We start from the raw sequence: 15,380 nt of genomic DNA on the forward strand, positions 1-15,380 counted from the left end.
ATCAACAAACTTCCAAGAGAAGTATATAAAATTATGCATGCACTGATCAATTCAAACATTACCAACTAGTCAGCCTAAAACTAAAACATATAAAAACAATAGCTGCTTACAAAGCAAGCACATTTCAAGGTATAAATTAAATCAACCTACTGAGTCTGTCATATTAATCTCATTAGCTGTTTTATACTTCCCATTTACCTGAGCAAACACAAAATCAAGCAGAAGAGCCATGCCAAAACTTCCTCGAGACATAATTGCAGATATACTCTCAAGGGTACCAATAAAGTGTTTGATGCAGTTCAAGTGTGTATGCAAGGACTGGTATGCATTAGTCTCTGACCCTCAATTTGCCAAAATGCAGCTCAAACAAGCAAGGGCAGACATCACAACTAACGTGCATAGACTATTCCTCACAACTTGCCCTCTTCAGACCATTGATTATGAAGCGTTTGGTGATGGTGATAGCAGTAATCTATCACGGCAGCTCGCTTATCCAACGAGAAGTAATCCTGTATATGATGCAGAGATTCTAGGATCCTGTAACGGGTTGGTATTTTTAGAGTTTGATTATGACAACTTATTTTTGTTGAATCCAACCACTAGAGATTCCAGAGAATTGCCANTCCCTTCATGCATTGTCGCTTTCTTCTTCTTAAAGATCCCACCTCCAAATGTATAAATCATTATCTCGATAAGAAGAGGAAATTGAAATGAAGCATAGAGAGCGATCGGAATTAAAGAAAGAACAATAACCGGAATGCCAACCCAATGCAATCGTTTTTCAAGAACCAGAGAAATGGCAGCGCCAAAGCATGCCATCATCGTTACAATAGAAAAGAAGAGAGTGAAAAGACCAACTATCAATTTCGTAGGCAACGATTTGCGAAAATCTTTTTCTGCGTAGCGAGAAGTGAGGATTCCCAAGAACACTAACACAGAAGTGGAAGAAGAAAACAACGAAAATGCATTTGAAATGACAAAGATCAAGAATGCGTTGCGGTTCAAGAAGATTGGGGTTCCTTCTCTCTCATCGTTGCCGCCGGGAACTGTAAAAGCTGATGTGAACATGACTGCTGCAATTAGAGTTGCCACAACCATACATGAAGCTGCAGTGTTCTTCATCCATCTCTCTCCTTCGTTTACTAATTCTGCATGTGCCTCGGTGAACAATTCGCCTGGTGTTTTGTTGTTTTCGTTCACTTCTTCCATGTATTTTGGTGGTAAAATCCTACTCACTTCCTGAAAATAAATACAAATTTAATGAAGATTTTGAAATTAAAGTTTCTAATATATACCAAGAATTTTTCAAACTTTACATACATTGTGTCTACCTCTCCTGCAGACCTATTTAGATGGCACCGATAAATATTAAAAGATATAACTTTTCTCGTATTGAAATTAAAAATTTTGTCTTTGTGCTTACCGACGCCACCTTCTGAGAGTTAAAATGTTCATACTAGAGAATATTAGTGTACAGATATAGTTACTCTATCCTGAATGGTCGAATTTTTTTAAAATCTGAACCAATATTCCTCATATTAAAAATTGGAATGTTTTATCTTTTCACATCCAACCAATGTCAAGAAACAGGATTTCAGATATAAAGAAAATGAAAGAATTTTCGCGTATATATATGCTTACCTCAAACCATTCTAATTCTCTTTGCATTTGGAGAGCCGCACCAGAGATTCGGTCAAGTTGAGAGTGAGGGGATAACTTCGCAGCTAAATGAAGGAAATTGTTGCGAAATATATCATGTCGAATAACTGCTATACGCATCTTTGCGCCTAAATTATAGACATGGCTGAAAATCTTTTCTTGGCGTTGCACAATTGCATGTGCAAAGATTGTTCTTCCCTTTTTATCTTTCCTCCATATGATTTCAGGTGTAGATTCAATCACTTCATCCACGAACTCAACTATTCCATTCTTTATAGCATCGTATATTGCTTCATCCCATCCAATTTTCTCAAGTTGATCCTTGCTTAAATATGGTATGTGCTGAAATACACACTTCAGAATTTTTATGGCTTCAATATGTTTGAACTTCTTCTCATATAGGTGACTTAAATCAGGGACTGCAATTCATGAAAATACAAAAATAATTAAAAAGGCAATAATATGAATGAATTCGACAGCTTAACATAGTATCAAAACCATATGATTTAAGTTCAAATACTCGAATTTCAACTAGATAAAAAATAAATTTCAAGTTTCACTGAAGAAGCTTGAACTAAGCTTTTAATTAAAGTGGGAACTTATCACGTACGTACCAATTCATGTCAATATGTTCCAAACAACCCCTCGTATCTTATTGAGCAGCACTATATAGCAAAAGATTATCTTTTTGTTATAAGGAGTGAAATAAATGTGTAACTATATATGAAAGTTTATAATGATTGAATGGATTTTACCTTGTTGAATATTCAATTCCAATTGAATCCTTACATTGCTTTCCTCATCGCTTGATTGTGAATATCCATCGTCATACTGAGGGACAGTTACCCTTATACCTTGCACCAAGAGAAGTTAAAGCATCTCAATATACAATTGAATTTAAAAATGAAGGAAATTAAGAAGTACAGTTGTACTTACATGAGTAAATCCATTGTTTCCAAAAAACATATCTGTTTCCACTCGGAAAAGCAGAACGTTTATGAGTCAATAATCTAATCGCATAGTTTCTATGAAGATCTTCCACAAAAGCCAGTAGTGGGTATTTTTCCAATAGATGTAAAGCCACATCTGCAACACAGCAATCAAATCGGAATAATGTACGACAATAACGGAATAGCAATATTATGTCGGTTTATACATGTAGAATCTATCTGTATACCAAAGGGCTAGCTGCATTAATAAATAATAACTATAAACGAACTCACCATAAAGCTCATCAGTGATGAGACAATTGAGAAGAGTGGCGCCACTCCTATCGGGATGTTCTGGACTCAGCGTTATATGTGGAGTCCTCGTGTAAAGATAACGTACCATCTCTTTGGAGCTATAAAACGACGCCGCAACAATTGGAATTAGGTGATGACCATCCTTAAGGTTAACCAAATTACTATCCTTTTCTAGCATAATCTCTACCATATCTTTGAATCCATTGATGGCAGCAATGGAGAAAGCTGTGTATCCCATCTCATTTGTGTCTTCCAAGTCTTCTTTTCTCGCATTTTCCAACAAATTCTTCAGAATCTCAGTTTGTTCAGCCATAACCGCAACATGAAAAACAGTGTCACCGTTCAGTGTAATCTTTTCCCTTAAAGCATTAGTTTTTTTCTCAAGGAAAGTTCTTGTAGCTTGCCAATCACCTCTTTCCACAGCCTTGGATAAGTCACGATACTCTGAGAGACTTAATTTTTCTGCGAATTATAAGACACAAATTTTCGTATTTTAGCAGTTACATGATTCGAGATTTAAAAAAAAAAAACCATCAGAATATTTGCAACTACACTATAGTAAAAGATTGAGAATTACCTTCTTCTTGGATCTCAAATTTTCCATTTGGTGGTTTTATTCTATCTTTTTTAGCCAAAAGATTCCACTCATACTCGGCGGATTCATTTCCCCTGAGCTTTGACATCGTATCTCCTTTACATGAAATTTGGATTGCATGTAACGCCATTGCATTTTTTCTAACCCAATCCTTATAGTTGGCTTCAGATTCCTTTGGTTTTTTATACTCTCCATTTACAACATCCCAAAGATCATTAGCTATAAAATAGCTCTTCAAACATTCCTTCCAATTCTCATAGTTTTCTTCAGTAAGTTTTTCGGTTGCAATGCCGGAAAATCCGGCCATGATGGCTTCTCCTGAAAAATTAAACAATACATTTAAAGAGAATTATAATTGTTACATGAACCAGAAACATATTGAATTTCAAGATAAATAAACATACTTGAACTTGCACAAACTAGTGTAGAGTAAGATGTTTATGATATATAATGTATGTAAATAGACTGTTAAAGGTAGCCATATTAATAGCACTCAAGCTTATCACCATTCTCAAGTTATTCTTCTACTTCGTTTTTTGGAACATTCTTTTTCTGTATAAACAATGCTTTAGTGTGAATTCTGTTTCCACGTGATTCAACATCTTGATTCTTAGAGTGAGTGAGTGGGTTTATACGTTTAAAAATGGTACTTATACACTAAATGTATAAAATCTCTCTATAGTGATACTCTATATAAAAATGATTTTCATGTAGTCATAAGAAATTTAAAATTTTGTTCTTAATTTGAAGTCGTTATAAATAAGAATAAATTTCACATTATAATAAGTTATAATTTTTCTAGGTCTCGTCTTAAGAAACTTGTCTTTACATGGTAATAATTATATATATATTAGAAAAAAAATTATGTTACATTACATTAAAGGTTTAAGATGAAATAAAATATTTATCTAAAGTTGTTTAAACAATGATTTATACTTTAATTATTTAAAGTTGTTACCACATCTTTTATCTTACAGGTATGTAATAAGTCATCAGCATAGACATCTTTTTATTGAAGCCAAAATATTTCCAGCTTCTCAAGCATATTTAGAGTTTCTTGGTACGAAACTTTTGGTATTTTCATACTATCATCCTCGGGATTATCTCCTTCCTCTACTTGTTTAATTCCAATAATGATTTTTTCTTTAATTAAAACATACACGATTTGTTATTTATTTTGATAATTGAGGAAAACATTAATATCTATTTGATTAGTGTAGTGAAATTGTCAAATCCGATCACTCAATTCTATAATGACTCTTTGATATCTATTTCCTTACTATCATAATACTATTAAAACAATGAATTAAAATCATAATACTAATAAAACAGGAATTGAAATCTCAATATTACCAAAACATAAATTATAAAATAAGAAATCAAAACAATAATTCTTATAAATATACTTCTATTGAATTATAATCTCATCATAGCAATAAATTTAGTTTGTCCTACCATTATAACTATAAAGATGATGTACTCTATCATATTCATTTCTTCTACTCTTAAACTTCTTTTTTCTTCTTTTCCTCCTCCTTGCTTTTTTTCTTTTTCGTCGCAGTTTAATTCTAGATAAAAACAAAATTCCTTTTCTTAATCAACAGAAAAGAAAGTTGGAATAAAGTGTTAAGTGTCCCATAAGTGATTCATTCAGTCTTAAATGGTTGTACTTTAATTTACTCACACTTTTCATTATTTCTATATATCTTTTCATCATTTTAATTTCTAATCTTAATTGGATTATTATTTTCTTCTTTGTCAAGTAAGGAACTGTTATCATGCTTTTAATTAGCTTTTGTACCATTTAAGTGATTCATTACAGTCCTACTTTATCTTTCTCTTTTGTTTTATAATCAATCTTTCATTATATAAATACTTTAGATGTTACATATGGAATATTTAAGTTAAAAAGACTAAAATACCCACCGATTAATTTTTACAAAATAAATTATAATTTTAGATTATTATAATTAAAAAAATCCACAAAATTAAAAAAAAAAAAAAATACTCAAGTTGGGTGGCCAACCGCCGGGGGAGTTTATTAAAAAGACATTTGAAGTTTACATTTAATTAAAAGGCTATCAGTTTTAAAATGTTAACTAAATAGGCANGTCCTTTTGGACAGGAAATCAAAACAAGAAATGAGAGAACAAATTTCACTTGTTTCATTTACCTCCATGGTAACTCTTCTGTTACAAGTGTCCAAGATATCTTAAATAATTATACCAAGAAACTAAACGAACAATCAGAGTTTGAAATGATAAATTATGAAAAGAGAAAGAGGCTTTGGTGTAGGGAGCGAGAGAACTGATGTCTATGCCATAAAGTTGGTTCTATTGCTATAAAATGTTACCTCCCAAATGAAAATGTATACACAGGATATATACTTAGCACATAAGTTAAATATATAAATTAAAGTTTAAACAAAACAACATAGATTATAATGCTAAAGAAATAACACAAACTTTCCATCAATCAGAATCTTCGGTTGTCCCACAAAAAGTTATTCATACTTCATAAAGCATATAATCTCAAGCCATTACTATGATTAAAAAGCAAGTTTCATTTGACTCTTCTAATTTTATGAGGCCACCAAATTTGTTTGACTTTCACCTTGTGTGTTTGGTCAAGGATGAGGGTGCCTGAATACAGGTTTCATTTTCATGGAGTTTCAGATTTTTTTAGGGGACATAGGCAGTTCAAGACTAATTATCATCATGAAAAAAACAACAATGAAAAAAAATTAAATTAATATGCATATGAAGGCAGAGATTTTATTTTTCCAAAGGACCATAGCTAAGTTGATGAAAATTTGTGCTAGACGCTATTTGACAAGGGGCAAGCAAACAGGTCGTGATACAGTACCATGATGCATAAAAAACCAACTGTATGCAAAATAATCCTGCACACTTTTGTGCTCTCCAGTCATATACAAAATGAACCAAACATGAGCTAACTGGGAAATAGAGTTATCCTTGTAAATAGTAAAGTCCTGACCCACGTACCAAACATGCAATCCTAAGCGTACAACAAAGGAGTCATAGTTCTTTTTCTACTTTGAAGAACAAATTATAAAGTCCAGATTGCTGCTTCATATTTGAAACCTTGCAGAGCTAGTCCCATAGGCCCTTCACTCAACTAAACTTAATAAGACTACTACACATGGTGTTTTTCTTCTTATATAAAATGATATCAAGTCAATTCAAAATATAAAAATATAAATTCTCTCTCTTATACTTCTTTGTGTTATCCAAACTCATCAACAAAGTATACAAAAGTTAGAAAACCAGAAGAGAACAAATGACTAGCAAAAGACACCGAGCCAGGACGATAGTGCTCTTAACCTCCTAGGAATAGGGTTTCACAAAAGAACAAGTGAATTGAAGGAAAAGATCTGAGAGAAAACAGAGTAAGTTTATACAGTTTCGAAGGAAATTGATATTTAAACTAAATTCTATTAGATCTGCCTAAAACCCAGAAGTGTTATAATTTTATGGCAGAGAAGTGTACAATCTCTGGAGATCTTTCAACTGCATCATCCAGAAACAAAGAAAACAAACCAAAGATTCATCATGACACTACCTATAATGGTAAACTTTTCATTTCTTGGTGAAGAGAAACAAAAATAGAACAGAATAATTAAAATTAACATTCCAAGGAGACAGAGGCCTCATCTTTATGAAAATTGATTTGCAACAATAGTCAGTTTGAAAAGATGATATCCAAAACCATAATTTCCATACTTCAATTATAACGAGTTGAACAAAAAGCCAAGGCTGATTTAGATACTCCATTAATGAATGAGAAATACAATCAAGTATTGCATCACTGCAAGGCATGATTTGAACGTAAGACACCACTCAATCCCAACCTCAGCGGCATGAATTTCATTTACACTCATTTATCACAGTAGAACAGTGACACACCTTAAAATTTGGGTTATGGTAAAACAATTACATGAATCACAGGAATCACGGGAATGGTGAATCTGAAACTAATTTTCCATTGCTCTCCTTTAGAGTTAGAAAGGGCCTTCAAAGATGAGGGATGAGTATAGTTCTATTTATTATTGTTTCCTGAAAACCAAAGCTACTCTCCTATCTAATAGTGCTAGAGAGAATTGTACTATGCATAGTAAAAAATAAATTAAAATATGGTTCTTTTCTTTTTTTCTTATTACTTGTTTCACTGTTACATGCATTTTGGCTATTTATTTCCTTTGTATCAATCACATAGCAACAGATTTAATGAAAAGGTTACAGAGAGATACACAAATGCATCACAATACATTTGAAATGGGCTTAATATTATATTCAACAAATATAGTTACAACAACAATTGAAATAAAGAAATCTATATATATCCCTTATTAACTAAAATCTGAACTACACAGATGAGTATACATAAATCTAATAATTTAGAGTACAATAAAATGCAATTAACAATTCTGACCTTTACAGTTCTTCAAACCACTGCAAACACTCCTGCACAACTGACCATTATTTCAGCTAATCAAGCAGGTGAAAGTGTTGCAGAAAGAAAATCATCCATCAACAATGAATTGATCATCTTGATTATCTCCATCAACCCTAGTGTCTCCATGAACCATTCCATTCACATGGTGCAAATTCTGCATCATTTGTGAAAGGTAATGACTGCTAGCACCAGTATGGTCAGAGAGCCCTGTTGGATGACCAGTCCACTGGGAAACAATCCCGAGCAACTGGCTAGTAACGCTTTGTTGTTCATGAAGAATGCGGGCCTGCATCTGACCCATTTCTGCCCGGTGCTGACTCAACATTTCATCAATTCTCTTCTTCCATTCAGACCTCCTCCTATTAATCCTATCTTCCCACTCGCTATCCTGAATCAATTCTTCATCTCTTCTTCTCCTTTCCCTCTCTTCACTCTCCTTCTCTATAGCTTCCCATTCCCGGATCCTCTGCCTCCTCAACTTCTCCCTAGTCTTCTCTCTCTCTTCCCTCTCCTTCTCCCTCTCTTCCAACTTCCGTTCCCATTCTTGCTCAAGCTTTATCCGAAAATTTTCCCTCCTCTGCCTCTCACGCTCTCTTTCTGCCTCACGATGCTCAAATCGAACCTCCATATCCCTCAACTGCCCTAATTGGTTTGCAAGAAACCCCAATGTCTTCTTCTCCAAGGCCTTCAACAACTTCCTCTTCTTATTTAAATTAGACCCATTGGCCTCAACTTCTTCAAACACAAACCCATTATCCCCATCCTCTCTCACCCTTTCACTATTACCATGAAAATTCTCTTCCGCCTCATCACCATCATACTCAAAACCCAAACCCATCACCCCATTCTCTCCCGCATCAATGCCTGCAAAATCCCCATCTCCTGAATGACCCATTTGCCCAAACTCCACAATATCCATCCCATTACCTACCCCCACAAACCCCCCGCCATTCTCCCGGTCCTCATTAACAACCGCCAATAAGTCACCACCATTATTGATATTACTATTATACGACGCAACAACATCTCCAAAAACCTCCTTATACCTCAAAAAATTTGACCAATGAGTAACCCCCTCAACCCAATCAAACTCATCCCCATTACACTCCCCACCAACGGAATGATCAACCGACAATTCCGGTTTCTTTATCTTTTGCTTAACTAACAAATACTGGTGCCTCATATTCTGCACCTTCGTGGACACATCTTTCCAAGTCCATTGCCAAGGAAAGGCCATAGGATCACGAACATGGTGCACCGAATTCACATACAAAGCAATGGGTTTATATTTCTTTTCGCGGGTTTTCATTTTCGCTAAAGTCCCATCTGCAACCATCTCCCCATATTTGTCTATTAGGGTTTTTTCTTCTGCCTCAGTCCATTTCTTTCTCCTTGGAGGAACCATTATTCAACAATACCAATAATTGTACTACTAAAAATACCAATACCAACAACTTCTTTCAACCTAATTCCAAATCTACCACATACTAAGTTATATGGCATCGAAGAGAAACCCCCAAAAAAAAGCCAACCCAGATCAGAATTAAGCACCAAAAGAGAGAGAAAGGGCTTACCTTGAGCTTCAGATTGAGCACGTGATGAAAAGAATCAAGCTTTGAAGGGATTGTGAGAGTGCTGAGTGCTTCGTGGAGGGTGATTTTCAGAGGGAAATTGAGAGAGTGTGTGGGAATCTAAGAGAAAGCGATATCTTGGAGTTTGGTAGTTTAAAAATAGAAATGGTTAAAAGAGAGTTAAAGGAAATTTTCACATTACAATATCTGGTTAAGAAATAATTCCCCTTAAGTATAATTAATACTTAAAAACCCCCATAAGTTATAATAAGAACAGAAATCCCCCTATCGTTGAGTTTTTAATGTTAAAATAAAGAGTTAACGACATATTCCCACCCAAAAATTGACAATTTCATACCCGGTCCACTTTTAAAACACCTTTTCACTACCCAAATATTATGTTTTCGTCTATGTTGGGTGGGAAATACAGTAATTTACAAAAAAATAAAAATAAAATAAAATAAAACCCCTTTTTTTTCTTCCCTTCTTAGCCTCTTCTATTGCCAGCAATTGCCACCGGCATTGGGGAGTGCCAGCGACTAGAAAATCAACAAAAAATTCACAAATATTGCAAATAAACATTCCTCAATCATATTTCAACCCAACAAACATAAAAACTAAATAAATCAAACCCAATTAATCTATAAAAACTCGAAAAACCCTAGGGTTGGGAAGTTTCAATCGCCAGCGATTGATGAGCAAATGGGACAGGGAACGTGGGGCTTTTGGAGAAAAAGATCCAAGGAGTCGATTGGTGGTGGCAGGGACGATTTCAGACACCAGAAACAACCAAAAATTGGCTTGGAAGTTGAAAAGCACCGCGGTGCACGGCCGACAATCGACGAGCAACGGACAGTGATGGAGGTAAGGGTTTTTTAGAGTGGGTTGTGGGAAGTGTGATGGTGGTGTCTGGGGGAATTTTTGGAAAAAAAAAAAAAAAAATTGATTGCAACCGTGCAAATGGAAGTGGTGGTGGGAAATGGTGAGTGATGACGACAAATTGAGGCTTGGGCTTTGTAGAGGAAGTGATAGGGATTCTATGGGTGGTCTCAAAAGTGATTTTGTGTTAGAGTATGTACCCTAAAGCCAATCAATTATTGTAAGATTAACTCTGTAATAAATGTTTATTTATCAATAAAAGACATATTCCTTTATATCGTGTAAATCCTAATTATATGCAATAATATATGTCCTTAGGATGGTAGAACCGTGACGAGGGTATCCAGTATTTCAAATCTTGATAGTGAGAACCCTATGATCACATATGGTGGCCATTCTAGAAACGTCCGTAGCCCTAGTATTATTCTGACCAAGGACACAGATAATACAGTAAGGCTATCATAGCATTGAACGACCCTGTCAGAAAGTAGCGACTTATCTCACTTCTCAAGGTTGTTTGCTGACAATCTGGTGCAACACATGGATGCTTACTAGAGGCAAGTTCACTGGACAGACTCACCAGAGGATTCCATATGGATGGTAACCCCAATGTCTATGGAATAAATTCTCTAATGGATGGTGGTGCATGTGATCCTTAGACTTAAGATCACCGGAGCGTCTTGTGCACCAATTGGTATAGTTTGACACTAACCCAGTGTAATTCTATTCAGAGCTATTAATGCAGTAGTGATTGGCTACATTGAAAAGTGTATTGAGACTATGGTGGATCAACAAAGGATTCATCACTCCTGGGTACGGGAGAAGTTATCTCACTAGGTAATTCAGTAAATGGCAATGACACTAAATCTGTGGCCACAGTGGAATGAGTTGTGACTCAATCTTATTTATTATTCTGGTCATTGGTCCATTAATTGAATACAAACATGTCAAGGATATCTGAAGTTGACACTATTTCTATGCCTCAGTCTCGATGAGATAACAGATGATGAAAGGATTGGATTGCACGGTAACCATACCGTTGACAGGCTGCAATTTCGTTGAATCTGAATCTATCGGATGGCCATGATGTCTTGCTAGTGGTCAATCTTGATTTGTGTGTAGTGAAACAGTTAATTGGTGTTAATCGCAATATTACATACTGCCGATATGATGAGGAGCCTACGGGTCACACACTTAGAAGATAATTTAAAAATCAATTTGTGAGAATGATATTTTCGTCTTTCAAGACGAAATGATATTTTGGTAATCTCACAGTACAATTAAATTTGCTGAGGTTGTTGCGTGTATTTAATTTTAATAATAAAATTAAATTAGTGAGATTATATTTAAATATATTTATGTATATATTTAAATGAATTATTATTATTAATTAAATGTTAATATATTATTATATATTAATTGATTTTAATTATAATAATAATTAATTAATTAAAATACCATAAAGGGGGTGTTTGGTCACAAGGGTGACTAGGGTTGGAGCCCATGATTATTCTTAAGTGGAATAGGGTTTTATTTGTTGCACTATATAAGTGCAACATAAAATTAAAACATAAGGTGAAATTCATTCATTCAATAAAATTAAAAAACCCTAGCCACCCTTTTTACTCTCTCTCTCTCATGTTTCACTCTTGAGTGGAAAGGAAAAATTTTCTTTTTCTTCTTTCTTGATTCTTGAAGCCATTTGATTGTTCTAACAAAATAATCACGGGTTCTGCGGATTGTCTTCGTGTGGATTTCCGTGAGTGCGATCCTACTTTGGATCGATTAGTGAAGAATCACGTGAACAGTATCGATGAATAGAGTCAAGTGAACAGTAGTCGGTGAACAGTTTCGTGAGCATAATAATATATATTCGGAGGAGCCTCCAAACATGTGTAAGCATTTTGAATCCTTGTATGGATTTATCATATTGTTGTAATACAAAACTTGTAAACGTTATAATCTGTACCCAGATTTGGGATTAAAGCATATGATCAGTTTTTTATTTGTTTTAAAACTGTGTTTTTCCGCTGCGTAAACCTGATCACATGCTAACATTTTGAACGTCAAGATCAGTTGAAAAACGGTAAAATCCATCGACTATGACCCTACTAACGTGCATCATCCTTTGCTAATGTGCGCCGTCCCTTTTCTAGTCTTCTTCTTCGGCAGCCAAATATTTGTTGACCATTTTGTCCTCACTAATAATGGACTTTTGAACATTTTACCCTTCCTCACATCGAAAATTACTAGAAAAATTGTGATTTGGGTAATGAATGAGTATTTTAAAAGTGGGCGGGTATGAATTTGTCAATGGGCCATTTTTTGGGTGGGAACATCTCGTTAACTCGGTAAAGGACAATTAAGTAAGAGTATACAAAATGATGTGTCAAAAAATAAATGGAAGAATGAATACGATGAGGTTGATTTTTATATTTACTCTTCCATTCATTTTCTGTCACATCACTTTGTATATAAATTTTTGTAAGATTTTTTTGTACGTCTAACTATTGATTAAGTAAATATATAATTAACTCTTCATATTATTATTCTAACAAGTAACGACACTAACGGATACTAACAATAGAGGGCTCTACATTTTTCTAAAGCTTAGGGATATCATCTATTATTTTGTTAAACATCAAGGGGTCAACAAGCGCCATACAAGAGTATAATAGTTTGTCTTTCTTATAGAACTATATACATAGGCTCAATTGGTACACTTTTTTTTAATAATATTCTATTATGAATAGGATAAGATAAGATTTATCAAATATGATAGAATTCTGAGAATGTGTTTGGTACATTATTAGAAAACATTTTCTGAAAATATTTAGATTATTTTAACCCCCACATTTGTTAATCAACTAAACACCCCCTATATTAAAAGTTTAAAATTAAAAAAAACACCCTACCCCACCAATCGACTTCCCACAGCCACCACCATGCTGGCGTGGCTGTAGTCGTCGGAATGGCGCACGATGGCTGAATCTAGTCGATCTTGCCTTTTCGACCAGATTTCCAGTTACATCTATGACTAGATAGATCGGGAATTTCCGGTCAGATCCATGTGAATTTACCTGGAAAAGCAAGATCGGTGTATTGTGTCATTCCAGTGTGCTACGGCTGGCGGTGGGGGCTGTGGTAGGTGATAGTGGCTGGGTGGGTAGGGGTGTTTTTGTTAATTATAAACTTTTATTGTGAAATGTAATTATTAAATGTTTTGAGATGAATAAAATAGAATTAGATTTTGAATTAAATAGTTAATATTAAAACAAACATGTTTTTCACTAGATTGGAAATGATAGTATAATATAATAGAGTATGAAAAGTGTATCAAACAGGATAGTATAATATAATGGGGGGCGTCATGGAATTTTTGTCCTAATGTTTATTTGAGAAAATTATATATTCTCTTAAATAAGAAATATATATATTCTTATTTAAATTAATTTTAATTACTAATTATTTGTTTCTATTTTATTTAGTATTTGACTTTACAATTTCCTAAGTTACCATGCTATTAAAATTTAAAATATAATAATTTCTCCCTAATTTTTATTTTTTTAATTCTTTCTTGTTTATATTTTATTTTTATATATTCTAAGATTTCTGTCGTATTTTTAATTCTATCCCTCATCTTTTTGTATTTTAAAATTATCTTGGTGAAATTATAAAAATTTTATTATATAGAAATAAATATATTATGCGTAATTTCTACATAAAAAAAAGTGCACAAAATTGAAATAATGGGTGAAAATTAAACATAAATTAACTGAATAAATTTGACATAACAATTACATAGTAATATCTTGTCAATTTATATAAATTAATTTGTATGTATAATGGTTACACATTATAAAAACATGATGTTTACATGAAAATAGAATTTTAATGGGGGCGTTTTTGCTGTTAGCTCTTGGTGACTTGGCAGATTGTTATTGGGTATTAGTTAGTCGTGTAATCTCTGCTAAGAAATTGAGCAGTGGTTTGGACAGGATTGTCGATTGTACGTGTGGGCTTGTCCCAAAAGGCCGAGTTAATACAATGGTGAAAATGGGCCATAATCTTGGAAGGTATATTAAAACAAAAGTGGTGTTCTTTAAGCCTTTTTAAACCCCTATAATAACTGAAAACAATTTTAAAATATTATTATTTTTTTTCCAAAATTACTCCTCATTAATATTTTTTTTTTTTTTCCAAATCTCTCTCTCTCTCTCTCTCCATTTTTTTTGTTTTAGTAATCAGAGTGTCTAGGCTAATATGCGCATATCTCAACTAATCTCCAATGTCTCTTGAACACTCTATAAGTATAAAAAATCAAGTAAGTCACAATGTTATTGTAGTAGGCGACTTTAAGATTTAAACCCAAAAATTCAAGGAAGTGAGCAAATCTAGGTTAAATTTTTTGCAACATTCCTTCTGTGTCACCCATGTATTCCTTCAACGTCTGCATATTTTTCCTTCAAATCCTATCCAAAATATTTTATATTCTAATTAACAAAATTTCCAAGTTCCATGAGAAATTAGAACTAAAAAACAAATAATTTTCATTCGGCATATCAATTAGCAATGGGTAAGTGCTAAAAATAATCATTTTTTTCTCTTTTTCTTTTTTAGTTTTGTAATACCCACATGGAGATACGTAATTTAATTTATGCTCTTATACCTCTAGTTGATTTTTGCTAAAGTTATTTTGAGAAAATGTGAAGAGAATGTCTTAAACTTGCATTAAGGGTGAAATGGTCTTTTCACTCAAAATTAGTTGAAAAAGTGAGGAGTGAAAAGAGATAGAATTACATGGAGAATGCAATAAAAATGAGGGCACTATGGTAATTGATTAAGGGACATAGATGGAATTTTAAAGAAAGTGCAATGGCAAAATGAGAAACTACATATAATTTTATGTTATATCAAGGATTGAAGAGTAAAACTCTAGCCACTCTTCAACTTATT

General features: G+C 33.6%; 2 protein-coding genes across 2 annotated transcripts; both read right to left on the reverse strand.

Moving 5' to 3' along the window:
• Nucleotides 1–567: 567 nt before the first annotated feature.
• On the reverse strand, nt 568–2,313 carry LOC116131634. The gene is made up of 3 exons (XM_031417297.1): nt 2,274–2,313; nt 1,642–2,078; nt 568–1,239 (listed from the first exon to the last, which is right to left on the reverse strand). The coding sequence occupies exons 2-3, from the start codon at nt 1,777–1,779 to the stop codon at nt 568–570; spliced, it is 810 nt and encodes a 269-aa protein (XP_031273157.1). The 5' UTR covers nt 1,780–2,078; nt 2,274–2,313.
• Nucleotides 2,314–2,361: 48 nt separating this feature from the next.
• On the reverse strand, nt 2,362–3,933 carry LOC116131632. Its single transcript, XM_031417293.1, has 5 exons — nt 3,903–3,933; nt 3,481–3,816; nt 2,883–3,365; nt 2,596–2,745; nt 2,362–2,513 (listed from the first exon to the last, which is right to left on the reverse strand). Exons 2-5 carry the CDS (start codon nt 3,803–3,805, stop codon nt 2,377–2,379), a joined length of 1,095 nt encoding a protein of 364 aa, XP_031273153.1. The 5' UTR covers nt 3,806–3,816; nt 3,903–3,933; the 3' UTR covers nt 2,362–2,376.
• Nucleotides 3,934–15,380: the final 11,447 nt, after the last annotated feature.

This window comes from Pistacia vera, unplaced genomic scaffold, assembly GCF_008641045.1.
Source record: "Pistacia vera cultivar Batoury unplaced genomic scaffold, PisVer_v2 Contig235, whole genome shotgun sequence".
Taxonomy (NCBI): domain Eukaryota; kingdom Viridiplantae; phylum Streptophyta; class Magnoliopsida; order Sapindales; family Anacardiaceae; genus Pistacia; species Pistacia vera.